At 43.0% G+C, this 24049-nt stretch overlaps 1 protein-coding gene across 2 annotated transcripts; it reads right to left on the bottom strand.

The window, feature by feature from the left end:
- Window positions 1–17132: 17132 nt before the first annotated feature.
- Window positions 17133–24049, bottom strand: LOC123087666 (probable ion channel CASTOR). Of its 2 annotated transcripts, none has more exons than XM_044509712.1 (12): window positions 23601–24049; window positions 23447–23518; window positions 22748–23365; window positions 22056–22238; window positions 21824–21883; window positions 21550–21753; window positions 20827–21075; window positions 19933–20031; window positions 18809–19003; window positions 18601–18693; window positions 18128–18394; window positions 17133–17784 (listed from the first exon to the last, which is right to left on the bottom strand). In XM_044509712.1, the coding sequence occupies exons 1-12, from the start codon at window positions 24012–24014 to the stop codon at window positions 17566–17568; spliced, it is 2673 nt and encodes an 890-aa protein (XP_044365647.1). In that variant the 5' UTR covers window positions 24015–24049; the 3' UTR covers window positions 17133–17565. The 2 variants fall into 2 exon arrangements, with proteins under 2 accessions (XP_044365647.1, XP_044365648.1); XM_044509713.1 differs by lacking the exon at window positions 19933–20031 and adding an exon at window positions 20084–20182.

A 24049-nucleotide genomic window follows, 5' to 3' on the forward strand; every position in this document is an offset into this window, starting at 1 on the left:
CGCACGGGAGAGAGGCAGCAACGATTCGAGCCAGCAGAGGGTGGTGGCAGGCGAAGGTAATTTCTCGGCACAGTGAGGAGCATTTTCTGAAAAAGGGGAATGAACCCTTTTAGAACGGACGGTCAATCGCCACCGTGCATCCAATCCAACGGCCTGAGTTTAGGCTATATATATAACCTCTATTCCGCCTCCCGCCACTTATCCAACGAGACCAATGATAAGTACCGAGATTTGCCCATGCCGGCGATCTAACAACGCCTATGGCAAGCAACGTGTCGGGCGTCTCGGATTATCTCCCGCTCCATGTTTCTCGTGGCATTTGCCAATCAATGGCACAGAACACCATCCAACAAGGCTTTCGATTTGACGAGACGTACATCGACCGACACCTCCGAAGTCTTGTCGATGTATCACTCTCGTCCGCCATCGTCAGGTGTTGAGCTCATCCCAATTGGCCTCTTTTCCTTTATGGATGACTCCTTCTGCACCCATGACTCCCCTCGACATTTCATCGACGCACCCTCCCTAGCTTCCTCCATCTCCACCATAACTCCATCCACAGTCGCCGCTCCATCAACACTTTGTAGGAGGCGATGGTCTGGAAATGAAGAAGCCAATTCATGAGTTTTGAAACTACACCGATATTATGACAAAACAACTAATATGAATTTGTACTACACATGTAGCCTAGCAGTATTGAACAAGGAGGAAATGAAATATGCACGGGATGAGAAGTCATGAACCTCTATTATATTATGTACTAAGCATGTCAATAAAAAAATATTACACACGTAGCACGTGGAAGCATATATGAAGAATAAAAATAGAACCTAATGAAAATTGATGTGACAATAATCAAAAGTGAAAACATATGGGATAAATCAATGTAACATATGTGATAAACATTCAAGCACTGTTTTGAAACACACGGTAGGAATATAAGAAGCACATCATGATGGTGCTTCATGAAATTTTGGACTAAAACTATGGAACATGTCTTTTAGTGTTTAAAGTGTGATTTTATGGAATGAAAAGGAAATATGGCAAAAAAAATGCGATATCACCACTTATAAGTATACATGGTAGTAATAGTATCTCTGAGTTGGATATGAAGTGAACACTGACAACATATTTGAAAGCACACATGATTAAGGAAAAGTGTATTTTTGCACCCCCCCCTGTTGGGGAACGTTGCAGAAAACAAAAATTTTCCTACGGTTTCACCAAGATCCATCTATGAGTTCATCTAGCAACGAGTGATTGGATTGCATCTACATACCTTTGTAGATCACGCGCGGAAGCATTCAAAGAACGGGGATGAGGAAGACGTACTCGACGTGATCCAAATCACCGGAGATCCTAGCGCCGAACGGACGGCACCTCCGTGTTCAACACACGTACGGTCAGCGTGACGTCTCCTCCTTCTTGATCCAGCAAGGGGGGAGGAGAGGTTGATGAAGATCCAGCAGCACGACGGCGTGGTGGTGGATGCAGGGCGTCACAGTAGCAGGGCTTCGCCGTATACTGCGAGAGAGAGAGGTGTAGCAGGGGAGAGGGAGGCGCCAAGACTCAAGGTATGGCTGCCCCCTCCCTCCCCTCCCTTTATATAGGCTCCCCTAGGGGGCGCCGGCCCTAGGAGATGGGATCTCCTAGGGGGGGCGGCGGCCAAGGCTGGAGTAGCCCCCAAGGCAAGGTGGGGCGCCCCCCACCCCTAGGGTTCCAACCCTAGGCGCATGGGGTGGGCCTAGGGGGGCGCACCAGCCCACTATGGGCTGGTTCCCCTCCCCACTTTGGCCCATGGGGCCCTCCGGGATGGGTGGCCCCACCCGGTGGACCCCCGGGACCCTTCCGGTGGTCCCGGTACAATACCGGTGACCCCGAAACTCTCTCGATGGCCGAAACTACACTTCCTATATATAATTCTTCACCTCCGGACCATTCCGGAACTCCTCATGACGTCCAGGATCTCATCCGGGACTCCGAACAACTTTCGGGTTACTGCATATTCATATCTCTACAACCCTAGCGTCACCGAACCTTAAGTGTGTAGACCCTAGGGGTTCGGGAGACATGTAGACATGACCGAGACGGCTCTCCGGTCAATAACCAACAGCGGGATCTGGATACCCATGTTGGCTCCACATGCTCCTCGATGATCTCATCGGATGAACCATGATGTCGAGGATTCAAGCAACCCCGTATACAATTCCCTTTGTCAATCGGTACGTTACTTGCCCGAGATTCGATCGTCGGTATCCCAATACCTCGTTCAATCTTGTTACCGGCAAGTCACTTTACTCGTGCCGTAATGCATGATCCCGTGACCAGACACTTGGTCACTTTGAGCTCATTATAATGATGCATTACCGAGTGGGCCCAGAGATACCTCTCCGTCATACGGAGTGACAAATCCCAGTCTTGATCCGTGTCAACCCAACAGACAATTTCGGAGATACCCGTAGTATACCTTTATAGTCACCCAGTTACGTTGTGACGTTTGGTATACCCAGAGCACTCCTACGGTATCCGGGAGTTACACGATCTCATGGTCTAAGGAAAAGATACTTGACATTGGAAAAACTCTAGCAAACGAACTATACGATCTTGTGCTATGTTTAGGATTGGGTCTTGTCCATCACATCATTCTCCTAATGATGTGATCCTGTTATCAATAACATCCCCATGTCCATAGTCAGGAAACCATGACTATCTGTTGATCAACGAGCTAGTTAACTAGAGGCTTACTAGGGACATGTTGGTGTCTGTGTATTCACACATGTATTACGATTTCCGGATAACACAATTATAGCATGAATAAAATACAATTATCATGAACAAGGAAATATAATAATAATCCTTTTATTATTGCCTCTAGGGCATATTTCCAACAATCTCCCACTTGCACTAGAGTCAATAATCTAGTTACATTGTGATGAATCGAACACCCATGGAATGCTGGTGTTGATCATGTTTTGCTTTAGGGAGAGGTTTAGTCAATGGATCTGCTACATTCAGGTCCGTATGCACTTTACAAATATCTATGTCTCCATCTTGAACATTTTCACGAATGGAGTTGAAGCGACGCTTGATGTGCCTAGTCTTCTTGTGAAACCTGGGCTCCTTGGCAAGTGCAATAGCTCCAGTGTTGTCACAGAAGAGTTTGATTGGCCCCGACGCATTGGCTACTCCTATCTTCACATGTAGATCCCGCCACGACGCTCTGCTTGCAACTGCACCAGCTTACTGCCCCACCATTCAAAATATACACGTATCCGGTTTGTGACTTAGAGTCATCCAGATCTGTGTCGAAGCTAGCGTCGACGTAACCCTTTACGACGAGCTCTTCGTCACCTTCATAAACGAGAAACATTTCCTTAGTCCTTTTCAGGTACTTCAGGATATTCTTGACCGTTGTCCAGTGTTCCTTGCCGGGATTACTTTGGTACCTTCCTACCAAACTTACGGCAAGGTTTACATCAGGTCTGGTACACAGCATGGCATATATAATAAAACCTATGGCTGAGGCATAGGGGATGACACTCATCTCTTCTATATCTTCTACCGTGGTCGGATATTGAGCTGAGCTCAATTTCACACCTTGCAACACAGGCAAGAACCCCTTCTTAGACTGATCCATATTGAACTTCTTCAATATCTTATCAAGGTATGTGCTTTGTGAAAGACCTATGAGGCGTCTTGATCTATCTCTATAGATCTTGATGCCTAATATATAAGCAGCTTCTCCAAGGTCCTTCATTGAAAAACTCTTATTCAAGTAGGCCTTAATGCTGTCCAAAAGCTCTGTATCATTTCCCATCAAAAATATGTCATCTACATATAATATGAGAAATGCTACAGAGCTCCCACTCACTTTCTTGTAAACGCAGGCTTCTTCATAAGTCTGCATAAACCCAAACGCTTTGATCATCTCATCAAAGCGAATGTTCCAACTCCGAGATGCTTGCACCAGCCCATAAATTGAGCGTTGGAGCTTGCACACCTTGTCAGCATTCTTAGGATCGACAAAACCTTCCGGCTGCATCATATACAGTTCTTCCTTAAGATAACCATTAAGGAATGCCGTTTTGACGTCCATTTGCCATATCTCATAATCATAGTATGCGGCAATTGCTAACATGATTTGGACGGACTTCATCTTTGCTACGGGAGAGAATTTCTCATCGTAGTCAACCCCTTGAACTTGTCGATAACCCTTAGCGACAAGCCTAGCTTTATAGATGGTCACATTACCATCCGCGTCTGTCTTCTTCTTAAAGATCCATTTATTTTCTATGGCTCGCCGATCATCGGGCAAGTCAGTCAAAGTCCATACTTCGTTTTCATACATGTATCCTATCTCGGATTTCATGGCTTCCAGCCATTTGTCAGAATCCGGGACCGCCATCGCTTCTTCATAGTTCGAAGGTTCACCATTGTCTAACAACATGATTTCTAAGACAGGGTTGCCGTACCACTCTGGTGCGGAACGTGTCCTTGTGGACCTTCGAAGTTCAGTAGGAGCTTGATCAGAAGTATCTTGATCATCATCATTAACTTCCTCTCTAATTGGTGCAGGCACCACAGGAACATTTTCCTGAGTTGCACCACTTTCCAGTTCAAGAGGCAATACTTCATCAAGTTCTACTTTCCTCCCACTTACTTCTTTCGAGAGAAACTCTTTCTCTAGAAAGGATTCATTCTTGGCAACAAAGATCTTGCCTTCGGATCTGAGGTAGAAGGTATACCCAATAGTTTCTTTAGGGTATCCTATGAAGACGCATTTTTCCGACTTGGGTTCGAGCTTTTCAGGTTGAAGTTTCTTGACATAAGCATCGCATCCCCAAACTTTTAGAAACGACAGCTTAGGCTTCTTCCCAAACCATAATTCATACGGTGTCGTCTCAACGGATTTCGACGGAGCCCTATTTAAAGTGAATGCGGCAGTCTCTAAAGCATAGCCCCAAAATGACAGTGGTAAATTGGTAAGAGACATCATAGATCGCACCATATCTAATAGAGTGAGATTACGACGTTCGGACACACCATTACGCTGAGGTGTTCCAGGCGGCGTGAGTTATGAAACTATTCCACATTTTCTTAAGTGTGTACCAAATTCGTGACTCAAGTATTCTCCTCCACGATCTGATCGCAAAAACTTGATTTTTCTGTCACGTTGATTCTCAACCTCACTCTGAAATTCCTTGAACTTTTCAAAGGTTTCAGACTTGTGTTTCATTAAGTAGATATACCCATATCTACTCAAGTCATCAGTGAGGGTGAGAACATAACGATAGCCACCGCGAGCCTCAACACTCATTGGACCACACACATCAGTATGTATGATTTCCAATAGGTTGGTTGCTCGCTCCATTGTTCCTGAGAACAGAGTCTTGGTCATCTTACCCATGAGGCATGGTTCGCACATGTCAAATGATTCGTAATCAAGAGACTCTAAAAGTCCATCTGCATGGAGCTTCTTCATGCGTTTGACACCTATGTGACCAAGGCGGCAGTGCCACAAGTATGTGGGACTATCATTATCAACCTTACATCTTTTGGCACTCACACTATGAATATGTGTAGCATTACGCTCGAGATTCATTAAGAATAAACCATTCACCATAGGAGCATGACCATAAAACATATCTCTCATATAAATAGAACAACCATTATTCTCGGATTTAAATGAGTAGCCATCTCGAATTAAACGAGATCCTGATACAATGTTCATGCTCAAAGCTGGTACTAAATAACAATTATTGAGGTTTAAAACTAATCCCGTGGGTAAATGTAGAGGCAGCGTGCCGACGGCGATCACATCGACCTTGGAACCATTCCCGGCGCGCATCGTCACCTCGTCCTTCGCCAGTCTCCGCTTATTTCGCAGCTCCTGCTTTGAGTTACAAATGTGAGCAACCGCACCGGTATCAAATACCCAGGAGCTACTACGAGTACTGGTAAGGTACACATCAATTACATGTATATCACATATACCTTTCGTTTTACCGGCCTTCTTGTCCGCTAAGTATTTGGGGCAGTTCCGCTTCCAGTGACCACTTCCCTTGCAATAAAAACACTCAGTCTCGGGCTTGGGTCCATTCTTTGGCTTCTTCCCGGCAGCTTGCTTACCGGGCACGGCAACTCCCTTGCCGTCCTTCTTGAAGTTCTTCTTACCCTTGCCTTTCTTGAACTTAGTGGTTTTATTCACCATCAACACTTGATGGTCCTTTTTGACTTCTACCTCTGCTGATTTCAGCATTGCAAATACTTCAGGAATGGTCTTTTCCATCCCCTGCATATTGAAGTTCATCACAAAGCTCTTGTAGCTTGGTGGAAGCGACTAGAGGATTCTGTCAATGACCGCGTCATCCGGGAGATTAACTCCCAGCTGAGTCAAGCGGTTATGTAACCCAGACATTGTGAGTATGTGCTCACTGACAGAACTATTTTCCTCCATCTTATAGCTGAAGAATTTGTCGGAGACTTCATATCTCTCGACCCGGGCATGAGCTTGGAAAACCATTTTCAGCTCTTCGAACATCTCATATGCTCCGTGTCGCTCAAAACGCTTTTGGAGCCCCGGTTCTAAGCTGTAAAGCATGCCGCACTGAATGAGAGAGTAATCATCAGCACATGCCTGCCAAGCGTTCATAACGTCTTGGTTCTGTGGGATGGGTGCGTCACCTAGCGGTGCTAGTAGGACATAATCTTTCTTGGCAGCTATGAGGATGATCCTCAGGTTCCGTACCCAGTCCGTATAGTTGCTGCCATTGTCTTTCAGCTTGGTTTTCTCTAGGAACGTGTTGAAGTTGAGGACAACGTTGGCCATTTGATCTACAAGACATATTGTAAAGATTTTAGACTAAGTTCATGATAATTAAGTTCATCTAATCAAATTATTCAATGAACTCCCACTTAGATAGACATCCCTTCAGTCATCTAAGTATAACATGATCCGAGTTGACTAGGCCGTGTCCGATCATCATGTGAGACGGACTAGTCAACATCGGTGGACATCTTCATATTGATCGTATCTTCTATACGACTCATGCTCGACCTTTCGGTCTTCTGTGCTCCGAGGCCATGTCTGTACATGCTAGGCTCATCAAGTCAACCTAAGTGTATTGCGTGTGTAAATCTGTCTTACACCCGTTGTATGTGAACGTTGCACACCCGATCATCACGTGGTGCTTCAAAACAACGAACTGTCGCAACGGTGCACAGTTAGGGGGAACACTTTCTTGAAATTATTATGAGGGATCATCTTATTTACTACCGCCGTTCTAAGTAAACAAGATGCAGAAACATGATAAACATCACATGCAATCAAATAATAATAGTGACATGATATGGCCAATATCACATAGCTCCTTTGATCTCCATCTTGGGGTCCATGATCATCTTGTCACCGGCATGACACCATGATCTCCATCATCATGATCTCTATCATCGTGTCTCCATGAAGTTGCTCGCCAACTATTACTTCTACTACTATGGCTAACGCGTTTAGCAATAAAGTAAAGTAATTTACATAGCGTTTCTCAATGACACGCAGGTCATACAAAAAATAAAGACAACTCCTATGGCTCCTGCCGGTTGTCATACTCATCGACATGCAAGTCATGATTCCTATTACAAGAACATGATCTCATACATCACATATATATCATTCATCATTCATCACAACTTTGGCCATATCACATCACAAATCACTTGCTGCAAAAACAAGTTAGACGTCCTCTAATTGTTGTTGCAAGTTTTACGTGGCTGCAAAAGGGTTCTAGCAAGAACGTTTTCTTACCTACGTAATAGCCACAACGTGATTTGTCAACTTCTATTTACCCTTCATAAGGACCCTTTTCATCGAATCCGCTCCAACTAAAGAGGGAGAGACAGACACCCGCTAGCCACCTTATGCAACTAGTGCATGTCAGTCGGTGGAACCAGTCTCACGTAAGCGTACGTGTAAGGTCGGTCCGGGCCGCTTCATCCCACAATACCGCTGAAGCAAGATAAGACTAGTAGCGGCAAGAAAGTTGGCAACATCTACGCCCACAACAAATTGTGTTCTACTCGTGCAAGCAGAACTACGCATAGACCTAGCTCATGATGCCACTGTTGGGGAACGTTGCAGAAAACAAAAATTTTCCTACGGTTTCACCAAGATCCATCTATGAGTTCATCTAGCAACGAGTGATTGGATTGCATCTACATACCTTTGTAGATCACGCGCAGAAGCGTTCAAAGAACGGGGATGAGGAAGACGTACTCGACGTGATCCAAATCACCGGAGATCCTAGCGCCGAACGGACGGCACCTCCATGTTCAACACACGTACGGTCAGCGTGACGTCTCCTCCTTCTTGATCCAGCAAGGGGGGAGGAGAGGTTGATGAAGATCCAACAGCACGACGGCGTGGTGGTGGATGCAGGGCGTCACAGTAGCAGGGCTTCGCCGTATACTGCGAGAGAGAGAGAGAGGTGTAGCAGGGGAGAGGGAGGCGCCAAGACTCAAGGTATGGCTGCCCCCTCCCTCCCCCCCTTTATATAGGCTCCCCTAGGGGGTGCCGGCCCTAGGAGATGGGATCTCCTAGGGGGGCGGCGGCCAAGGGTGGAGTAGCCCCCAAGGCAAGGTGGGGCGCCCCCCCCCCCCACCCCTAGGGTTCCAACCCTAGGCGCATGGAGTGGGCCTAGGGGGGCGCACCAGCCCACTATAGGCTGGTTCCCCTCCCCACTTTGGCCCATGGGGCCCTCCGGGATGGGTGGCCCCACCCGGTGGACCCCCGGGACCCTTTCGGTGGTCCCGGTACAATACCGGTGACCCCGAAACTCTCCCGATGGCCGAAACTGCACTTCCTATATATAATTCTTCACCTACGGACCATTCCGAAACTTCTCGTGATGTCCAGGATCTCATCCGGGACTCCGAACAACTTTCGGGTTACTGCATATTCATATCTCTACAACCCTAGCGTCACTGAACCTTAAGTGTGTAGACCCTACGGGTTCGGGAGACATGTAGACATGACCGAGACAGCTCTCCGGTCAATAACCAACAGCGGGATCTGGATACCCATGTTGGCTCCCACATGCTCCTCGATGATCTCATCGGATGAACCATGATGTCGAGGATTCAAGCAACCCCGTATACAATTCCCTTTGTCAATCGGTACGTTACTTGCCCGAGATTCGATCGTCGGTATCCCAATACCTCGTTCAATCTCGTTACCGGCAAGTCACTTTACTCGTACCGTAATGCATGATCCCGTGACTAGACACTTGGTCACTTTGAGCTCATTATGATGATGCATTACCGAGTGGGCCCAGAGATACCTCTCCGTCATACAGAGTGACAAATCCCAGTCTTGATCCGTGTCAACCCAACAGACACTTTCGGAGATACCCGTAGTATACCTTTATAGTCACCCAGTTACGTTGTGACGTTTGGTATACCCAGAGCACTCCTACGGTATCCGGGAGTTACACGATCTCATGGTCTAAGGAAAAGATACTTGACATTGGAAAAACTCTAGCAAACGAACTATACGATCTTGTGCTATGTTTAGGATTGGGTCTTGTCCATCACATCATTCTCCTAATGATGTGATCCCGTTATCAATGACATCCCCATGTCCATAGTCAGGAAACCATGACTATCTGTTGATCAACGAGCTAGTCAACTAGAGGCTTACTAGGGACATGTTGGTGTCTGTGTATTCACACATGTATTACGATTTCCGGATAACACAATTATAGCATGAATAAAAGACAATTATCATGAACAAAGAAATATAGTAATAATCCTTTTATTATTGCCTCTAGGGCATATTTCCAACACCCCCCCCTCCCCAAGAATGTGGGTCGCGGTTCAAGGGAGGGATGGGGGTGCACAAATACATCTCTCCCGTGAATCCTGACCACATTGGACCAGTGGGTTGCTAGTCTAATCCTTATTCCTCTCCACGACTTTGTATTCTTTTGGTTTTAGGCTACAACCCCGGCCAAAGATGTTAAGAAAGTTTTTTTAAAAAGAGGCCATTTGCGAGAATAGTATTTTGGCTCCGGGGAGCACGCGCTCCCGCATGAATAGTAAAAATGTTTTTTAAAAAATCTATTTTTTTGTACATGTCCGTGTTAGTATCGCAAGCGTTCATGAAAATTTTCATGCAAAACGGAGCAGCGGTGTTTCGCCAGTGAAAAAACAAATTTAGAGTGACATTTTTGGGGGTAGCATTTGGTGTTTATTTTGTTTTTGTTTATGCACATGCCATAATGTTTAATCTTTTTGCTTACAAATTTGTATGTAGCATTTGGATGTGGTAAAGAATTTTTATTGGACTTTTTTGGCATTTCAAAAATATTTTCACACGCAGGAGCGCGCACTCCCGGGAGCACCAACGGATTCCCGGGACATTTGCATATAATAATAAACTAATATTGTTTTGCATACATAATTTTATCTTTTGATATATGATTTCAGAATTAACCCATGAAATACAAATCATGTCGAGTTGGATTGGTTTTGAACGAGTATATCATTGAAATGGGTACAATGTTTAGGCATGTCCAACTAATTTTTAGGGAGAATGTAAACTTCAGATGCACAATATTATAGCTTATTGAACTTTGAATTCTAAATATGTATGCATGTTATGTATAGCATGATTTTAATATAAAATACATATAACACATGTACCATGGCTAACTTTTTGACAAAGGGTGGATTTTATTGACTTAAAATGAAGTATAGAGTAAATACGAGCACAAACTCGGCCTCTACATAGCTAGAATGTACACAACCAATACGAACGCCACACACGCAAAAAAACAGGTCGACAAATAGCAAAGTCATACAAGACCAAAGCTATGCCTAAGCGAGATAAAGAAAACCCTCCAAAACAACGATTGACAAACTACAACAACGATCATATCCGCACCAATCATGTCTTGGCACCACAAGAACACCGAGGTTCTTCAGCAGCAACATCTTCAAGAAGGAATGACGCTCAAGCATTGTCGTTGCCGGATTCAACAACCAAATGTTAGAATCTAGGTTTTCACCCCCGAAGAACGAGTCCAGAGCACATCCGAGCAATGCCTTCAACAAAGTATCATTGCCACATATGGTCTATGCTCCGTATGTCACTGATCATAGGCCACACCACTAGGGAAACGGGAGCCAAAAGAAAAATTTGAGGAAAAACTACTATTGACACTTTTGGACCCATGGATTTGAGGACATACCTCTAGAAATATCTACATAGTTTGACCTAAACTTCATAGTTTTGAACTATATATACACCAAGTTATTTGCTAGACCCATATACTCTAAAGGCACATATGAAGCTTTGTTTTCAACACAATGGAAATGTACAAGTACACATGAATTATATAATACATCAACAATATAAATAACATTGATATTATGAAAATATTGCTTTGGTCAGATTTATGGTCATGCCCATGTAACAAAAGTTTGCCTTAAACAACCGAAACTAAATAATACAAGCATTTTTTGCACAATTTCAGTTAGCACTGAAAAATATTTATAATGATTAGTATTTTTAGATTTAAATGTTGATAGTCATGCATAAAAAATGATTATATGTAACAAAATATATTAACGGCTAGATGGCTCACGCCGAGGTTTAAAAGTTTAGTATAAATCTCTACTACTATTAAAAGACCAAATATTATATTCACTAATCGCACCCCATTTAACAGTACACACAACAAACGTGAGCAATTAGAGTCTCATGATCAGGTCCGGCGATTTGGATCTAATCGTGCATATAACAACTAACCTCCTCAGAGGTACGTTTACCCGTTTTATAGAGTGGACTAAAAACTCTGTCATCCCACGTCCGCACGAGGGAGAAGGGGCAGCGGACGCACGAGATCGGTGGTGACTGCAAGACCTCCTCACTAGCGGCAGGAGGAGAGGGGAGAGGAATGGGAGGAGGCGAGGAAAGAAGCGCGGTTTGATGGACGGCTGAGGCGCAAGATCAGAGCGGCAAATGCATTCCTCCTCGTCGGCGGTCGCATGCTGGGGGCCGGCCTCTCCCACGGGCGCCAGGGATTGTTATCATGGTCGCCCGGGTTGTCGCCAGTGAGAGGCTCACGTGAGCTTGATAAGTATCCGGCTTATCGTTCTTTGGTAACCCAGCTACTCGATTCGACGCGGCACCGAGGTGTCATGAGTTGGGAAGCCACTTTGTGCAGTTTGTAGTACGATGGCTCGGGTGACAGATTAAAGATACGGCATCAGATATACTGACAGGGTGGCACCTGCAATCGATTCTCATTGGGTACCTGGCAGGTGTGAAAAAATACCCGCTACTTGTTTAGAATGTAAGAGTGCCTTCGTCAGACTTCAATCTCTTTTGAGCCACTGATTGTGTTATTTCATAACCAGCATCCGAGTTATTCTTCTCAGTCTGTTCATGATACTTGTTACCTACTCTTTCCAAGAAAAACATTTTTCTGGGACGTCGTTTGTACATGTAAGTGTGAGAGTGGTTTTTTTTGTGCAAGATGTCTTTAGGATTAATTCAGGGCTTTGGCCATTGGGTTATTTTGTATCTCTTGTTGCATTTCATTATGATGTTTTTGAACTTGCACGTTGCATTGCTCTTCGATGCACTCTTAGTTGATCTATAGTGACATTTACAAACACTTACTGGTTTGTCAGCTCCTCTTGGAGCTTATGCTAATTTCAACATGGTAATATTTAAGATTTATTACAATCTTGCATTTTATTGTTTTATCTGAATCACTTATCATCACCTATACTATTGCACAAAGAAACCTTGCAGGATTAACCAGAGGATGAACTTGAAGAATTAGAGGGAGTAGCATGTGTGTGGTAAATAGGCAAGCAGTTATCCTGCTCCATCGAAAGCAACTGAAGATGAAGAGCTTGTTGCACTACAAGTTGAAACGACGCTATAAACATGTTAATGTTTGATCTGTTAGATCGATTTATAAATCTCAATGTCTATTCGTTGCTTTCACATGACTGGCTCACTGGTCCACATTGAATACTCTAACATACACAAGTGAATTTTTATACATGATTGTAATATTAGTCAAGACGTGTGTTGCACGTGCACATTTACTATTAGGTAAAAGAGTTCATTCAAGTTTTACCCTTGTTTTTGTCATTTTTGATTGGGTTACCTCATTTAAGCAACCTTTATCCGTTTTACCCTATTTAACCAAACTTGTGCTACAATTTTTTTTTTATGTTTCACCTCTAGACCCGCAATATGTTCATGTCCTGCGGTACATAGTCGGCTTAGTAGTGCCGCGGACAAACTATGATATAGAGGAACCATGGAGACCTTCAGCTAATTGGTGGAGCCCAGAGGTTCAGGCATGTTGGAATTAACCGTGTTGTCTTGTTTGAATTGGACTTGCGTGTGCTCATTGCCGTAAAAAAACGATTTGTGTTATATGTGTATGTGTGTGTACTTCGCCAAGAAGCAATTGGTTGGCTCACCTCACATACTAGGGCATTTTGCAAGAATCGGTCATCTTGTTTGGGAAGTCATCTTGGCCGACGTGTACGTGCATTCGTGATGGAATTTCATCGCAGCAACATATGATGAGGGCCTTAGCTAAAAGGTCGATTGCACCCCATCAAGTTCTACCCGTGGCACATTCCGCCGTCTTGTCATATTAGTCTGCTTTCTTTTTGTTTTCCAACATCATCGCACCTTTGGGTTTTGTCTTCTTCATCGACATGCCAAGCTATTGCACCAACTAGTACTTGAGGACAGATGCCCTGTTGGTGGAGAAACCGGTGCTAAAGAAAACCCATCACTATGGTGGCACGTGTGCACTGACAAGTAGACTAGCTTGACCAAATGTGCTAAAAATAGGGTATAATTTTTTTTAAATGGAGTATAACGGATGAAAATATCTCAAATTGGGTAATACTTGTCAAAAATGACAAAAATAGGGGTAAAAAGTGAAAATTAACTCTAGATAGAAAGTACACTTTCAGCTCACCACTAGGCTCATGAAAGTACACTTTCTATCTCGAGTAAAACATGGTCTTGCTCGATATGTTCTTTGCTTCATTGTCGTGTTGGTTGCTACCGAAAGCCAACCCTCTCTCATCTGGAGAGTTCACATCTCTATCATGTTTTGCCACTCTCCAATTTTTCAGAAATTACACGTGGCTACTTGAACCTCCACCGCCATGCAACAACGATTAGATTTTTGCTTGCAGCAAGAACATAATAATGCTACTATAAAATCCAAGCAAGTTAAAAGTTGTCACCTCGCCGCTAGAAGAAATCGAGGAGAATATCCTGTTTGGTGGCAGGGATTGCCCGATGGAGAGGTTGCAGCGGGGAGAGGGAAAGAGGTTATGGGTGAGGGAAAGAGAAAGAGAAAATAAAAATGGTTGGATGGACGGGCGAGGAGAACCCATGTATCAGTAACATTGGTAGATTTTTATTTCATAAAACCATGAACAGAAAGAAGTCATGTTCAAGAGCTAGCTTCGTGTCTCACTTAAATATCTCTCAACAAAGTTGATATCCAAAAGTTGAAGGATCAAAGATTTCCAGGGTGAGTTGGCAACTATTTTTTTTAATCTTAGCAAATTTAGCAAAATGCTAATAAAGTAAGTTCTCTAGATATGCAGCTAAGTATACCACTCTATATGAAGAATAACTACCAGGCTAATTATTCAAGCACAATGTGGGAAAAAACCCAAAGACACGGAGGCAAAGATGTAACATGCCATTCATTTTCTTGGGGCGCTAATCTCTGTTGGAGAGGTGTGAAGAAAACAAAGTACCCTCAACGACACAAAGTCTCACATTCATCTCCGTGAGCCCCGCCACACAAGTATGAGCTCACTCTACTAGCATTAGGTATTTAGGTGACCTCCAAACATTCACAAACTTGTTTGAGTTCTCATCCAACACCTAGACGGCTCGGAGATCCCAAATCTTCAAGAGTAATAGGTTAGAAAACTAATGCTTGAAGAGAATTCGTGCTCAAGTTTTGATTCAAATCTCGACTCACTAAATGTTTCCTCGGAAAGACTAGACCTCATATGTGAGAGGAACAAGGAGAACATGTGTGTGTGGGGGGGGGGGGGGAGGGGGGGATTAGTCCAAGTGCCCACCCTAGCTCAATAGGGGGCAATGTCTATATATAGGCTCATTTTAGGATATAGTCGCGAAAGTGTCTTTCTGCTCCCGAGCTCATTTGAGCTCGGTGAACAGTAAAATTGAAAAAAATCAAAAAAAATCAAAAAATTCCAAATTTTTTTTGGGAGAAACATTGACAAAAGTTCTAAGTGCTTGCAAAAATTCATCATGAAATCACATTCCTGTAAAGCGTGGCAAAAAAACAAATTCAGTGCTCCAAAATGCTTTTGAAAGTAGCTTTTTCAGAGTACTGATTTTGTTTTTTTTACCACGCCTTCTAGAAATGTGATTTCATGGCGAATTTTTGCAAGCACTTAGAACTTTTGTCAATGTTTCTCCCAAAAAAATTGGATTTTTTTTAAAAAAATTTGATTTAGTTTTGATTTTACTGTTCACCCGAGCTCATTTGAGCTCGGGTGCAGAAACTCCGCGTCCATATAGTCGTCTATACTTTTGTATTCCATACCGGAAGAACTACGATTCAAGTCAACTGGCATATACTAAAGATACATGAGAGACAATGAAGTTCTTCAACTAGGGGTCATTAATTTTGGAAGGTAGACTCCATACAATCTCACCGGGATTGATGAATTTCTTTGAAGAGTCATATCCAGTACCAAATCCTGGTAGTGCGGACCCATGACTTGCTGCAAATAATATTTGAACCAAGTACGTACATATCACAGAATGCATAAGTCAAGATAAGAATTTCGGAATGAACGAAATCAAAACTGAAAGAGTTGATATCGATACAGAACATGACTTGAAGCCACGAGTCCGAACGAGATTCTTGGGAAGACTTGAAATGAAACTGAAAGAACCAGATCAATATAGAGCATGGCTTCCAAATTGGTCGTGCCGGATTCATAGGTCAAGCATTTAGGGCAACCCCTAGAGGCATGGCTCTCTTAACACTCCGATGCACAGGCCATTTTGAGCAACATCGGGATGGAAACTAGTCGTAATGACATTGAAGCTCTTCGAGACCGTGGACGGCTAAGTTTTCAGCCCTTACAACGGAGGCCAATCTCAGTACTTACCGTCTCAAAATCGGTATCACCGAGAATCACTGTCTATGTCTCAAAGGAGATTTAAAAAAAAAAGTCTTCTAAGGTATGATTGAGCAATCATCAAGATTTTTCCAGAAACATCAAAGGAGATTTTCAAAGGAATTCTTCTAAGCTATGACTAAGCAATCATCAAGATTCTTCTAGAAACGTAGTTATCATTCCCATCATTATAGTATGGCTTGTCCTATTCACATTTTGATTCATTAAACCACAAAAGGAAATAGAAACCTCCTTTGATCTTCTAGATCCCATCCTTTCTTCAACTTCAAATAATTAGGGGTTGAAACCAGTTTGTTTAAACAATATCTTTGGGACTATATATGTATTTGTGTGTACTCGGTAAAAGTCATTAGTTCCTTAATCGTTTGTCATTAATCATCAAAACCCACTAAGGGGGCACTAGATGCACTTTCATTAGTCTTCTAAACAAGGCTATATGTTAGAGCCAAAATTTTGAGAGATGCAGTGATATCGGCTAGGTTAAGGTTAGCTCTACCATCGTTAAACTAGGCAAACACATGGGTTGTCAAAATCATATATTTTGAGTCATGTTGCCATAAACAAGCAAACAAAAAGAACGCAAAAATGAGGCAAAAAATCCATAAGTTCATTATTGTAATCTATTTAATATTTGTTTTTCCCGTATATAGTTGATGATCTGTCCTTTGGGGTATGCCTTTTAGTTATTTTGCCCCACTTTTTATGATGCAAAATACAATAAAAAAATAGGTGGAAAGAGGTAAAAGATAAAAAAAACTTAGAAAAATAATAATGCACTGAACTCTTGCTATGACGGATACAAGCTTATCTTTTCAGACTTTCTGTCCTTTTCATTGTGTAACGGCAGCTTCCTCTATTCATGCATGCATGAACAAGGACATGGGAGTTGTTAATTTGTGACAATAGAACATGTTTTTTTTCTCAAATGTACACTTGGTATACAATTGGTCCGTTTAACGAACACTGAAGTCTATACCCAGAGTACAACAAATTAAACTACAGCCCCTAAAAACTCCAGATCCCACATGCCACATGAATGTTCATCTCTATGTGGCCTTTACCTGGGACTGTGGAAATGATGCTCCCAAAGTTTCTCACACAGGAATATACTATAAACTGAATCTATACGCAAAGGTGGCTTGGTGCATCTAGACTCTAGATTTGCCCCAGTATATACTTCCTGCTTTGCTACCTCCACACTCAGCCCTTGTTCATCTTTCGGATGGGGCGGCACGCCATGCAACAGCCGTCCGCTGTTACTGTCGGTTTCATCCGAGTTATCAGCGAGGCGTGTATTTTAATTGTAATATTTTGTCTGATGATATTTCATTCTTTCTCAGCTATAGCGACAAAAACATCCTTGGGTGACCACCTTCTCCTTGAAACTTTGTCTGGTGGATTGATTATGGCACGCTCGGCGTCCTCAAGACGGTACCCGATGACAACCTCTTTCCTCTGCCTAGCTCGTAGCATGACCTCGAAGAAGTTTAGCTCCTCGTCTTCTCGAAGGTACAGGTCAGATTGTCGTATTTGCAGTTCATTCCCCTGCAGAAGAGTACAAATGCAAGGTATTAGCGATACTGATACCTAAACCTGACAAGAGTGCTTACTGTCAACATCTTTAACCTGGGGAGAACATGTATGTGTACAGTGGCAAACTTGTCAAGTATTCTTACACAATTCCCTTTTCTGGAGGTAATGATCTATAGGTAAAGTTAACCTAGTACTCTATATAGTAACATCAGGTTCAAAACTTCAAGACTCTACAAAGACAGGTATATGTATGTATCAGTTAACATATATGTTGACAAGAAACATGTTATATGATGATGGTAAAAGCTTGACGTTCATTGAGGAAAAAAAACTGAGAATAATACAAGAATCATACCTGTTCAGCAAAGAGCTCCTCCAACACATAATTTATTTGGCGATCTTCTGCGACCATTGCCAATGCCATGCTCACGAGTTCATTTGAAAGAACATAGTCACTTATTTTTGACATGTATAACAAATTTTTAGTCCTAGGATCCAATATCTCACTGATTATAACAGATTTATCAGATGCTTGTTGCATCTCTCCCATCCAAGAACCTTCTGATAAGCTTCTTCGGAAACCATCTGAACCAATCGCTTCCTTGTATGGAAGCCGTTTTGCCTGCAGTAGTTACAAGTGCAAGAATAGTAATAAGTATGTGTACAGAATCATAGTATAGGTTTATAGCATCAGGAAAGATAAATAGATAACCAAAAACAAAAATAGCACATAACCAAGATAATCACTATTAGAAAACGACATAATCTGCAGTGATAATGACTTAAGTCAAAAGAAAAGTCCAGATGATTTTGCATTTCTAGAAGAACCTGAATATCTCTGATCAACAGTAACGTTGCAAGAGACCTCGAATCAGCTTGGATTGCTGAATCTTCTACAGATTCATCTGCCAAAATCAATATCTACAATTGAAATCATAGGAAACTCAGTCAAATGGAAAAAACAAGAAATCAAACTCATAGGAAGCTCAATACTTCCTTTTATCCAGGAAAACATTCTTATTTTCGCAGAACTTACAGAATCAAACGACTCTAAAGGGAGGCTCTCCAAGTGACGGCGAATAACAGCATTTCCTTCTCGATGAACCAATGTAATATTTTCAAGACGACTAAAGTCCAGACCTCCTTCAATTAGCTTTCTTTCTCTATCTATCTCAGGGACATCATTGAACATCCACAACTCTGACCCTGGAGCTAGGAAAGCATCCAGTACCTGAATATCTAAAACCAAGTTACAATATGCTGTTGACTTGCTGTGCACCAAGTAAATGCACCGTGCGTGCAATTGAGACAAACAAAAGGCCCGGTGTTGCATATCTGTATATTGTTTAATTATGGCATCATATGTTGATGTATAAACAATTATTATTATTCTTTTTTGAGAAAATGCAGAAGTTCGTGTCTCAATGCATTAATAGAAAGAAGGGTTTATGGTACAAGGCTACAAGCCTAAGACAGGCCAAGACCCAGCAAACAAAAAGGGGAGAAAAACAGGTCGGATCGATTACAGCCATATAAGCAATTCTTACAGTACTTACAACTTTGAGCTACAGTCAGTACAGCATGTTCATATTATTATTATGACAAAGTTATAAATTTAGCAGATTTTATCTTCTTTGTGTACAATTTTGTTCAACCAACACTTGAAAATTATGAGCTGTTTGCTAAATGCACGAGTTTGCTGTCGCACATGCATCAATGTAGTCATACCGCATAAAAGTAGAAGTCAAGCCTAAATGGACAACTAATGTGAGACTCCAAGCACACCATAAGTAAGAATTTATGCCTATGTTATGGTGGCCCATATCAGCATATATGCCAAATTAGAGTGCATCGCATATAGGAGTCATGCAGAAGATGCGAGAATTTCCCAACTAGAGTTAGCCATGTGCATCAAAAGTTAGAGAAGACAGTATGATGTAAGAAACATTGGATTCAAAAGTACGGCAAGACAACATATTTAAGGAGCACCATTAGACATAAGGAAGGTATAAAGCAGGAAAAACTAATATATTTTTAATAGTTTCAAGATGTTCAGGACGGTCAAATTTTGCCTTGAAATGCTCCAAATGACTGCATTACATCCACATGAATATTCCAGAAGAGGGTGAGAATGCCAGTTTGTATCCATAATCAATTTACCATTATCATATCCTCCATATCACGTCGCCAACCACAAAATAATATTCTTTCAGGAGACTTTGGACCAACAAAATCTTTAGGCGGGTAGCCTCTCCTAACCTGCACAAGTTTACAGAAAAAAGGTAATTAGGGGCTTGAAGAAAGGGCTTACCACAATCATATCATCTATATCCCGTCGCATTCCACAAAGAAGAATCTTCTGGGAGTTTCTTTCATGGCGAACAATGTCTATGTAAACAGCTTCTTTAACCTGAATAATAAAATTGACTTTGCTTTTGTAAACTTCATTACAGGATGTTCTATATATATGTGCAGTGTCAATACTACACTTTCTTAGGAAGCTAACATAAGTAGTTTTTATAGTTTAAGAAAGTGAAGACAAGCCCCATAGATGACATCTGTAAAGCATAAAATGGTATCATGCAGTTGATGTTTGGTGCTCACTGAACACAAGGGGGAAAGGATACTTCTCAAATCTTAATGCAAAAGCAATCAAGCTGTGTTTAATTTCATGTATCCTGATAGAAGAACTTCTCTGAGGGAAATATTTCCAGAAGGTGCATAGGAATAATTTATTTGAAATATTGGAGGACATTCTATGACACAAGTTAATGGCCCACATTCAAACAAAATCCGATTTTTTAGATTAATCCATTAGGTTCAATAAAGTAGGCACAATATGGCATTCGATGGCCCACATTCAGACAAAATCCAATTTTCAAGATTAACATAAAAGGTTCAATACAGTAGGCACACTATGACGTTAGATGGCACTGACCACACCATGGACTATTACAGCTACTGATAAGCGTAAGCCCAAAAGGAACATTTGAAGCTAGCTCTGTATGGGCAAAATTCAGTTGATGCACTTGGTTATAAAGATAAATAGTTTACCTTGGGTAACGGTGCTGGGGTATATGTATCATCATCCTCTGCAATTACTATCACCTCATCGCCCTCTTGCAAGACATAACAATCATCAGGATTTAAAATAATCTTCCCCCCGTAAGATGCCATCTTTATTCCACATGGAACAGCATCAGGAAAACTAATCAGCACATCTTCAAATTGCATTCCGACCAACTGAGGCCATCTTTTAATGTAGAACTCACAGTTCTCGAAGCCAAGGATATCTTCCCATATCTGTGGATGTATACTCAATTAGTCTTTGAAGGTACATTCAGAAATTAGAAAGACTACATATAGTTACTGAAGTCTATAAAATACTCAACCAGAAAGGGAATTATAACCAGCATGATGTAGGTAAACCTGTCAGTGTGTGCAGGTTGCAAATGTAGGACAAGCTCCTACTTTAGTTTCATAAAATCTGCAGCCGCAAGCTAAAAAATGCAGTGTGGAAGTGAGCCAGTAATTGGCAGTGCGGAGGAACAGCATAGTGGAATTAAACAGAACAACTAGCTTATGTACATCCAAAATCAAGCGAAGATCATAAGCTTAGTGCAATAAAGTTTCTGAAGAAAACAGACTTTGTACTAGAAAGGTCTCCTACATGCAATTCCACAATGCAATAATAAATAGAATGAATCAATCAGAATGCTCAAGAGGAGTTCCTTTTTAAGGAGCGAGATATATTCAGAACTGCTGGATAGGAAAAACCTGAGCAAGGCCCGGCTGACGCGCGCATTGTATCATCAACCGACCTATTACATCATGTGCAACAACAGTTTCCACAAGGTCTCCACCAACAAGTTTGACTAGCACTTCATTGTCAAGATCACTAAGCTCAACGACAATGTGACCTCTTAGTCCTTCTTTAACTCCAGTTAAACTCAAGACTATTCGCAGTGCTCGGGCATCACTCTGGAGAAGGGACAACTAATGTAAGCACGGATTTCATATTAAACGGTGCAATTTGATCAGCAGAACAAACCTGGTCAGCATTTCCTTCTTCAGCTAAAACCACAATTGCACGCGCCTTAGAAACTGAGACCTTGAGCATTATGGTAGATTTAGTCCAAAAATAGGAGAACAGAGACAGAATAAATTAATAACATCACAGTAATCGACCTATCTAAAGATACCACAGTGGCATTAACATTAACAGATGTAGCAAACAGAGGAAAATCAAAGTATGTCTCTGAATCAGTAACCATATTTCTTACCTTTTTCAAGTCAGCCAGAATCAAAGGGCTTCCACTTCTGCATATTACAGCCGTTCCTTTCAAGTCAAACTCCATTTTAGCAATATCTGCTTCCATTTCCTCTTTGTCTCTCTCGGCCATCACTACGATAGTCCCTCCTCCCAAACTTTCGTTAGCAATACAAATTTGGTTCAGTAAAGATCCCTATTGACGTAACGGGAAATAGGTTAGTCTGGAGAAACGCAAGAAACAGCTATAAATCCATATGCATAATACAACTAAGTATCAGTATCTAGTACCTACCATACTGCTAATAGGAACTGACAACAGAAAACACAATGTGAGAGGAAATATTACATCTGCATTACACTCTTGATTTTAAAGGTCCCATCTGTCTCCGTAACTGGCTATTTTAAGCGTTTCACCCCTCACCAAAATGACAACAAATCAGATGCAAGAAAATAAAAATAAAAAAGACCACACTTCATGTAACATTCACACTGTAAACTGGAGATCTGATCATCTTTCTGTAACATGCCTCTACACTTGAAGCTCCAGGAAGTAGTTAAAAGAGTGTACTTATGCAATAAGAAGCGCTCTAACAATCATGTTCAGCTATTCGCTATTGATATGACACTCGTATTTGAATAATAAGAAAAATAACAGAAAATGCTGCAGGAAAGAAATCAGCAAAGGTTTGATTCCAAGATTACCAACTTGTCACTCCACCCAAGGATCAGGGTGTGACTCTGCTCTATGACCTCGCTCCTTCCTTTCCTCAAAGAATCAAACTTCTCTGAGATCGAATCAGTCACAAGACCAAGCATCATGGCAAAAACCAACATCCCACCAATACTGATTGAAACTGAAACCAACTTAGGTCCAACGCCAACGGCATTTGCATGGTTTCCCGCATCAGCCACAAAGGTCCACGATAACCAGAGGCAATCCGATAAGCTATCATCAGTAACCCCATAAAGAGCGAGTCCACCAAGACCGATAAGCAACATTGTACCGACAAGAAGAACCAAGGGTTTAGCGTATGGATGAAGTGACAAAAATATATCTACTCTGTACGCCAACCGCTTGTTGAAGGCGACATCTTCAGAGTGTCGTGATCTCCTCAGCTTGGACAGAATGTCGATGTACTTGAGAATAACTATCGGCGCATACAGCGCGGACAGCGAGAGCAGCAGGGAGAAATTCTTCAGGCTTCTGCTGGGCACAAACTCGTCGTTGCTCTCGTACGAAAACACGCTGCTCATGTCCAGCGACGAGTCCATGACGACGATACATGACTGCAACTTCGCGGTGGCCGCACCAAGCTGTCCCTGGTAGAATCGAAACGAGCGGCGGTAAGGCTGCCGCCCTCTTGCATAATGTGCGGAGGGTGAAATGGGTTAGGATTTTACCCGCAAATGGTGGACCTGGTCGTGCAGCGAGAAGTTCCTGTGGAGGAGGGAGGCGAAGCAGAGGAGAATGGCCTGGAATGGAAGCAGAGCAGAATGATCAGACCACTGTAGGCAGTCAACAAAAGTCAAACCCCCGGAGTTCACCGTGACTCACCGCCGCGGAGAGCATCCCGGACCACCGAAGGGTGAGCGCCGACGCCGGGGGCGACTTCCTCTCGGGCACCGCCGGCGGGGCAGCCGGCGGCGCGGCAGCAGCTGCGGGCGCATCGCCGCGGCGGACGCCCGCGTAGCGGGGGTCCCAGCCCCGGAGGCGCGGCGCGGAGGGGGGCTGCGGCGACTGCTGCTCCGGCGAGGGGTGCGGGGAGCGGGAGCGGGAGCGGGGGGGCGGGAGCGGGCGGCGGTCGGCGGGCGAGTAGGGCTTGTAGGAGCGGGAGGTGGAGGGGAAGGGGGCCCTGGGGGCGAGGTACCTGGAGGAGGAGGGGAGGAAGGGCGGCGCCGGCGGGAAGAACCAGTCGCGGTGCGGCGGCTGCGGCGGCGGCGACGGCGAGTGGTCGGGGTCCAGGGGCATTCTCGGTATCCCGGCGCTGAGGAGTGGGGGCGAGG

This window comes from Triticum aestivum, chromosome 4A (assembly GCF_018294505.1).
Source record: "Triticum aestivum cultivar Chinese Spring chromosome 4A, IWGSC CS RefSeq v2.1, whole genome shotgun sequence".
In the NCBI taxonomy this organism is placed as follows: Eukaryota; Viridiplantae; Streptophyta; class Magnoliopsida; order Poales; family Poaceae; genus Triticum; species Triticum aestivum.

Bases quoted from the DNA above. Each gene is read 5' to 3' on its own strand.
- LOC123087666 (XM_044509712.1), bottom strand. From the start codon at position 24,014: ATGCCCCTGGACCCCGACCACTCGCCGTCGCCGCCGCCGCAGCCGCCG. The intron at 23,366-23,446 runs GTAAAATCCTAA...CGATTCTACCAG, and splicing joins ACCAGGTCCACCATTTGCGG to GGACAGCTTGGTGCGGCCAC. The intron at 18,694-18,808 runs GTAAGTTCTGCG...TTTCAATTGTAG, and splicing joins CTTTAGAGTCGTTTGATTCT to ATATTGATTTTGGCAGATGA.